Source organism: Sceloporus occidentalis, unplaced genomic scaffold (genome assembly GCF_023333645.1).
Source record: "Sceloporus occidentalis isolate IW3139 unplaced genomic scaffold, rSceOcc1.0.p SCAF_3, whole genome shotgun sequence".
Taxonomy (NCBI): domain Eukaryota; kingdom Metazoa; phylum Chordata; class Lepidosauria; order Squamata; family Phrynosomatidae; genus Sceloporus; species Sceloporus occidentalis.
In genome coordinates, this window is record NW_028316983.1 from 55,110,479 (window position 1) to 55,118,890 (window position 8,412).

At 41.7% G+C, this 8,412-nt stretch overlaps 1 protein-coding gene across 1 annotated transcript; it reads left to right on the forward strand.

The window, feature by feature from the left end:
• Positions 1–3,577: 3,577 nt before the first annotated feature.
• YOD1 (YOD1 deubiquitinase) lies at positions 3,578–6,399 on the forward strand. The gene is made up of 2 exons (XM_089514469.1): positions 3,578–3,872; positions 5,064–6,399. The coding sequence occupies exons 1-2, from the start codon at positions 3,665–3,667 to the stop codon at positions 5,768–5,770; spliced, it is 915 nt and encodes a 304-aa protein (XP_089370595.1). The 5' UTR covers positions 3,578–3,664; the 3' UTR covers positions 5,771–6,399.
• The last annotated feature ends 2,013 nt before the right edge of the window (positions 6,400–8,412 follow it).

Sequence of the window (8,412 nt, forward strand, 5' to 3'; positions counted from 1 at the left end):
GGCGCCCCTCAAGAAATTTGTATCGAGAGATAAGCAAAGCTGCCCACTTGGCAGGGATATGGATGAATTGGTATTGAGAGGTATAGAAGCAGCAGGATTTGGTCATGGGGGGGAACACCCTTGTCTTCCTCTGAGGTTGAGAGAGTGTGACTCACACAAAGACCCATAACAAACTGCTGCAGAATCAATCCAGTTCGAGACTTTAGCTGCCCTGGCTCAATGCTAGGGAATTCTGGGAACTGTAGTCTTGTGATACATTTAGCCTTCTCTGTCAGAGAGAGCTCTGGTGACACAATAAACCACAATTCCCAGAATCCCCTAGCACTGAGCCAAGGCAGTTAAAGAGGTATCAAACTGGATTATTTCTGCAGTGTGTTTTGGACCAAAGCGACCCAAGAGGTGTCCATGGCCAAGAGGAGATTCAATGCTGGTCTTCAGAGGGCAAAGGGATCTTGTAGCACCTTAGAGGCTAAATGAAATTTCCAGCTTGGTAGATGAAGGGAATGCTGTGGATGTAGCATATCTTGATTCCATTAAGGCCATTTAAAATGTTTAGAAGGTAATGCCAAAAGCACAAAAAAAATCAGCATGGGTTTCAGAGAAACAAGTCATGCCAGACTAATCTGATCTCTCTCTCTCTCTCTCTCTCTCTCTTTTTTAATAAAATTACCAGTTTGGTAAATGAAGGGAATGCTGTAGATAGCACATATCTAGATTTCAGTAAGGCCTTTAACAAGGTCCCCCATGACATTCTTGCAAACAAGCTAGTAAAAAGTGGGTTACACAATGCAACTGTTAAGTGGATTAGTAATTGGTTGAGCAAAAGGGGACTTCTCTGCATCCTGGTGAGAAGTGACCAGTGGGGACCCACAGGGTTCTGTCCTGGGCCCAGTGCTATTCAAAATCTTTACCAATGATTTGGATGACAGAATAGAGGGAATGCTTATCAAATTTGTATATGACACCAAATTAGGAGAAGCTAATAGCCCAGAGGACAGGCTCAAAATTTAAAATGACCTTAATAGGTATAAGAGATATTGCACTTAGGCAGAAAAAACGAAATGCATAGCTATAGGATGGGGAATAACTGGCTTAAGGAGACTACATGTGAAAGGGATCTAGGAGTAGACCACAAGTTGAACATGAGTCAAGTGTGATGCGGCAGCTAAAAAGGCCAATGCGATTCTAGGCTGCATCAATAAAAGCATAGTGTCCAGAGACTGAGAGAATAATGCCACTCTATTCTGCCTTGGTCAGGCCTCACCTAAAATACGCTGTCCAGTTCTGGGCACTACAGTTCAAAAAGGATGTTGAGCAGCTGGAATGTGTGTCCATAGAAGAGCAACCAAAACGGTGAAGAGTCTGGAAACCATGTCCTATGAGGAGAGATTTAGGGATCTGGGTATGTTTAGCCTGGAGAAGAGAAGGTTAAGAGCCCTGTTTAAATATTTGAAGGTTGGAGCAAGCTTGTTTTCTTCTGCTCCAGAGAATGGGACCCAGAGCAATGGATGCAAGCTCCAGGAAAAGAGATTCCACCTCAACATTAGGAGGAACTTCCTTACAGTAAGGGCTGTTCGACAGTGGAACAAACTCCCTCGGAGTGCAGTGGAGTCTCCTTCCCTGGAGGTCTTCAAACAGAGGCTAGATGGCCATCTGTTGGGGGTGCTTTGTGTAATCCTGCATGGCAGGGGTTGGACTGGGTGGCCCTTTGGGTCTCTTCCAACTTTGTGATTTTATTATTCTAAGTGGGGAGCAGGAGTTTTCACAGACTTGAGACTACTTCCTCAGGTGCATGAAGTGGAGAATCCAGAGACCGACCTATGTAAGCCTTGGTTTTAAGCAACATCCTTCCTTTGTCTCCCAAAGACCATGTTTAAAACTCAGCCTGTGACCTCATCTTTATACCTACAAGGTTCTGAATTTCAGTTGATATTCTCACACACAACCAGCTTATGCAGGTCTGTCTCTGACTCTCCAGTCAACCCATGCATCTGGGGAGGTAGGCTGAAGTCTAGGAAAGCTCATGCTGCCAACTTTTCCCTCTCAGTTAGTGTCCAAGGTGCTGCAAGTTCCCTTTGCATACTTATTTTCCCTGCTTGGTGTTTGGGCTCATCTCCAGAATCATAGCCCAACTCTCAAGCCATGCTGGCTTTCCACAAAACGGTTGTTGTCGCTGCTGCTGTTCTTGTGTGCCTTCAAGTTATTTATTACTCTTGGCAACCCTATCATGAGATTTCCTTGGCAGGCTTCTTCAGAGGGGATTTGCCATCCTTTGAGGCTGAGAGAGTGTGACTTGCCCCAGTGGTTTTCATGAGTTGGTGTGGATTTAAACCCTGGTCTCTAGAGTCATAATCCAACGCTTGAACCACTACATCATGCTGGGTTTCCCACATTAAAATACAGAAAACCTATCCCTCTTACCCTCTCCCTCCACCACTCCCTTCTTCTTCTGTGTCATGTCTTTTTAGATTGTAAGCCTGAGGGCAGGGAACCGTCTAACTAAAAGATTGCATGTACAGCACTGTGTAAATTTACAGCACTTCATAAATAAAGGTTAATAAATAATAATAATAATAATAATAATAATAATAATAAGGGCAGCCATGTTGGCCATAGAGCAAAGTACAGCAGCATCCAAAATCCAAAACAGTGATACTTTTATTGGACCAACCAAAATGCACACAAAAAGTTGATAAGTCTATATGTGTGTGTGTGTAGTTTTATCTTTTAAAAATGTTTTATTCTTTTAATAACTATTTAAATACTGTAATGATTTAATTCCTTTTTAATCTACTTTTTTCTGTGTTCAATTGTATTGTTTTTTAATGTTGTGAAGCTGCTCTGAGTCCCAGTTCTGGGGAAAGAGTGGGATACAATTAAATATAATAATAATAACAACGACTATATGATATACACTGTACTATATTTTATTATAGACACAACCGTATTTTTCTGATGAACTTAATCATGGTTAAAAAAGGGCCTTGTTGGCTTGCATTGTGCTTCTTTTTAGTGATGCTCAAAATGGGAGTCCATTTTGGGATTCCTCCTGGACAAAAAAGGGGGAATATAGGACGCGTCCGGGAAAAGGAGGACCGCCTGGCCACCCGGTTTATGTTATAACACCGGCAGCGGGTTTTTTGCGCACGCGCACACCGCACTTAACCTCCAGTTATAAAACAAGGACAAGGGGGAGTGACGTCACAGCGCCGCGCGTGCTACACACCTACGCGCATGCGCACTAAAAAGCAGGGTTTGTTTACCTCAGAGCGGATGTTTGTTTTCTCTGTGCTCTTAACTTGGGGGGAGAGGGGTGGGTCGCTGCATGGATCTGATTGGTTGTTGAAATGAGACGCGTGGTCTGATTGGTTGTTGCGGTGAACGCGTCGTTTGATTGGTTGTTGTGATGGAACGCGTCGTCTGATTGGTTGTTGTATCAGAACGCGTCGTCTGATTGGTTGTTGTATCAGAACGCGTCGTCTTGATTGGGTAGCGTCATGGAGGTTCGGCGGAGAGGCAACCAATAGCAAGTTCCGAAGGGAAGGGACGCGAGGGTTGCCGGGTTGCAGCGAGCCGCCATTTTGTGGAGGAGGAGGAGGAAGCTTGAAACCTGGCAGCCGCCGCTGCCGCCGCCTCCTCCTCCTCTAGTCTCTCGGGCGGCAAGATGCTGCGGCTCCGCTGCAAGGCCCGGAGCGGCACCTACCCTCTGCCGGGTCTGACGGCTCATTCCCGCCTGCGGGAGCTGCAGGCGGCCATCGCCGCCCTCGCCGGGGTCCCCGTCCAAGCCCAGCGCCTGCTCCTCGGCTTCCCCCCGCACGTCATCGACCTCGGCGACGGGGAGCAGCGCCTCGGAGAGCTGGGCATCCACTCGGGTAAGAGGCAGCGGAGGGGGAAAGACGGAGGATGCATCCACACTGGAGGAATAACCCGGTTTGTCTTTGTCTGGTCTGTGCTATGGCATTCTGGGAGTTGGAGTTTGTTATGGGGCCCACAACAAACTCCATCTCCCAGAATGCCATAGCACAGACCAGACAAAGACTTAAAACGGTTCTTTAAACACTCATCTATCTATCTATCTATCTATATCTAAATTCGTACTTCTTTGAGTCACCCTCAAAATGGAGGACAAGTCACACTATCTCAGCCTTAGAGGAGGGCAAGAGCAAGTCCTCTGAACAAGTTCTGGCAAGGAAACCTCACGATAGATTTGAGTTATTCCGAGCTTCTTTTCTCATTTCAAAATCAGTTTTGGAGAGCAGAAATTCAATTTATTATTGTTGCTCTCAAACATTTGGCTCCCAGAACTCTTGCCAACTTTTTGTAAGTTAGCAGGCCATCTAGCAGTTAATACTGATCTACCTTTTACCAGCTCCTGTTTAGAGCTGTACTTCCTAAAAGCTTCAATAAGAAGACTCATATTGTAGATAGGGCGTCCCTTTTGAGAACAGGAAGTCTTCAAGCATTGACACGTGTGTTTTGACACATTATAATTGCATAAAATAAGCAGGATGCTTGTTACCACCCATTAATTACATTTCAGAATCTTATTATCTCTGTGTGTCAAAACCTGTCAGCCTATTTGTGTAACACAAGACGAAGAGTGTCGTTTCTGGTCTCCTATGTGCTGTTATTGCCTTGGAGTTTTTAAAACAGAAAAAATGGTATGTCAGCATCAGGACTGTTGTGTCTCTGGAGTGGTCTGGGATTCTGTAGCACATCTGATGTTTTCTAAAATGCCGTACTGATATGTATCTATTGGGGTCAGTAGAAAATACGGAGGAGTTATTGTCCTTCAAAACATTCTTTATTTCTGGAGCCTGTAGTGAAATATCACATCTTCTGTCTTTAGCCATAGTTACATCTAAATAGCATCTCTATACCCAAAATTGTTAGTATTCCCATGCATCTCAGTAATGGGAGTATGTGCAAGGCCTCGTTACACTTTTGAGGAGAGTGTTTTCTACGAGATGAGTTCATAGCTAAATTGAGACTCTTCAGTAACTTTTGCATTGTATTCTGAACTAGATGATGCATTCATTTCCTTGTTCTGTTTTTCTTGACAGGTGACACACTAATTGTTGAAGAAGACACAACCAAGGTCAAAACTGAGTCAGCTATAGTTACAAAACGGACTGCTTCTAATTCATTCAGGGAAGCTATCCCTGTGCTTGCCCGGAAGGTTGTTCCAGCAGATAATTCATGTCTCTTTACCAGCATATACTATGTAGTAGAAGGTGGGGTTTATGATCCAGGATGTGCCCCAGAGATGAGAAATCTTATAGCCCAGATTGTAGCAAGTGATCCAGAATCCTATAGTGAGGCAGTACTAGGGAAAACTAATCAGGAATACTGTGAATGGATCAGAAGAGAAGATACATGGGGAGGTGCAATTGAGGTTTCCATCTTGTCTAAATTCTATCAATGTGAAATTTGTGTAGTGGACACTCAGACAGTCAGAATTGATCGTTTTGGGGAAGATGCAGGCTATACTAAACGGGTGCTTTTAATTTATGATGGTATTCATTATGATCCACTTGAGCGTAAAATTCCCAATTCAGACATTCCTCCCCAAACAATCTTTTCAGCATCCGATGACGTTGTCCTTGCACAAGCCTTGGAGTTAGCAGATGAAGCCAGAAGAAAGAGACAGTTTACTGATGTAAACCGATTTACACTGAGATGTATGGTATGTCAGAAAGGATTAACAGGGCAAGTGGAAGCCAGAGAACATGCCAAGGAAACGGGACACACCAACTTTGGAGAAGTGTGAATTTTCTGTGAGGTTGGCCATCTCCACTACCTCACTGATCCAGAGAAAACCTCCAAGTTCTTAAATAAGCTGTATGTAATCATAAGAAATCCATTCAGGATCTGAAACCCTCAACTTAAGTATGAGTGATATGCACAGGTTTGCTGTGATTAGTCTCAGAAGTCTACAAGTCTGTATGCAGTAGTGTTATATTTTCCAACTAGTTTGGAATGTAATTTTGCATGTCTTAAGTACTAGGACATCTATTGGTGCAAATGGCTGCATTGACAGTTGCAAGAAACTAAGAAGCTAATGCAGGAATTCCTCTGAAACTCTACTGTAGCTAGATAAATTTGCATATAAGCTTTTAGGTGGAATAAAAACTGCAGCTCATTTATTGAGTTAAATTGGCCTCCATTGAAATTTGGCAAGATTACTTATCTCAGTCTTATTTATTAAAATATATGTATACTTGTATAACTAAATGCAGATCAGCCACATGGTTGCCTCTTTAATATAGATATCCCAAAGCACATCACTGAATAACAGTACCATGTGTGTAAGAAGTTAGGGAGCTATGAAAGCCCTTAGCTTGACGTTCTTGTCCAAAGCTTTCTTAGAAAGGGAATAGCTATCAATAATAACACACACACTATACTAGTCCACATTAATTACGTTTTAAACAGTTGTCAATTGTTTGGATGCTTATGTGCATTTATGATTTACCATTCAAAATTACTGAAGTGGTATCAGGTCCCAGTAGTACAAAGGTTTTTTAATGTTTAAGTAGCCCACATGTATATTGAAGGTGCAAGATTTGGGGGTTTGTATTTGACTCTCAAATTGCCATTTGCACTTAATATGAAAATTGACTGGGCATAGTTAGATTCCATGAAAGCATACCAGCATTTAAGAATAGTAGTGTCACTGATGATTGCTGGTTTTCTCTGACTGAAATGGGTGTTTTTCCAACAAAATAATCCTCAGGCTTACACCGTTTTGTGATCAGGAGTGTGGAGCCTGATTTTACAATTTTTTAAAATGCCAATTGAAATTGGTGCTTTTAGGTACGACTAGAAGTTCTTGACTTAGATCCCGTATAACACTTAGCTGACTTGATCACAGGTTGCTATTAGGAGCTTGGCCATTGGAGATCCTGCAGTATGCTTAATCCCCACTTCACAAAGTTAGACTAGCATAGCCTTCAGTTTCTGAAACCTATAACTGGGTAACTTCTCACTGGTGTATATAAGCTATTTTTCTACACAGACTCTTTTGGAATAGTGTTTTCAGCTGCTTTGGTATTTGCATTGTACCAGGTATTGGGATATGGCAGCCTTAATAATCACTTGAATCCTCTCACTTAAATTAAGTAGTTTTGTTTATACACAGTTTTCTTTTTGTATAGAAAAACTGTACTAAATTTGGGGGCACTGGTAAATTTATCCTTATGTCTAATTTAAATTAAAATAAGTTAGAACTAATTTTAAAAATGCAGTGATACAGAATTTGAGAGGAAGTGCTTCTATTAAGTGTTTTAAAACAACTTCTATGAGTGTTGATGAATTAGAAATAATACTACAAATTATGATTAAAGAATTAGGCAAAAACATTGAGATAGGGATGTCTGTGGCCACCACTGATGCCATAAAGCATTAGGAAATGGATTATGTTGACATTTCTATAACACAGCTCAGTTGGGATAATAGATTATGTGAAAAATCCCATTTTCCTTTCAGGGATGTTTGTAAAAAATTGATAAAATCAGTGTAAATAACAGGAACTTCCAAGCAAAGTCAGTTTGTTGAGCCAACACGGGTTGATACTGTGTAAAGGATCCTCATTATGGCTACTTCTAGATTAGAATGTTGTAATTCCTTGAAAGAGACAATAACTTGGAACCAGAGTACTTAATATTTGATAGTAGTGTGTTAGAATGAGATTGACCCTCTTATGCACTGACCTGCTACGATTAAGATACTGAAGTAGCTATATTTGTGCATTCTCTTGTTTGTTCTTGGAATGTACATGTCTTCAGAGTCTGGATGCTAGATTCGTTAAAGGCTTATAACATTGTGTCAACTACATTTTAAGGTATTATTTATTTCTTGCTTATGATTTTTGCACCACTTTGTTCCATTTCTGATTAGTTTCAGATGCGATGTGGTGAAATGAAGTACTTTAAAAAATATGAAGCTCTTTTTTTGTCAGAGAGAATCACAAATAACCATAGCCCCTCAGATGACTGGTTCAAATAGATCAGCTGTGGTCTGGCTACAGTTAATTGTAATTCCTGTTTATAACAGTGGGGATATCTAATCACAATTATATTGAGTCCCATGGATTTCAGTAGGATGCAAGGTGCTCTCCAGTACATTTCTACTGAGAAGTAAGGCCTATTTAGTCACCGGAAACCACTTAGAATTGCAGTCTAAGTTACAGTGAACTCTTTAAGTGAATGTATCATTTTGACTATTCCTGTGATACTTTCCCAAAAGCCTTAATTCAGAGTGGGAATTGTATGGCCCTCCAGATGCTGTTGAACTGCACCTCCCAGCATTTCCCACCATTGGCTGTGCTGGCTAGAGTTCTGGTAGTTGCAGTTCAACAATATCTGGAAGGCTGCACAGTTCCCATATCTTAACTGCACAAACTAAATGGCC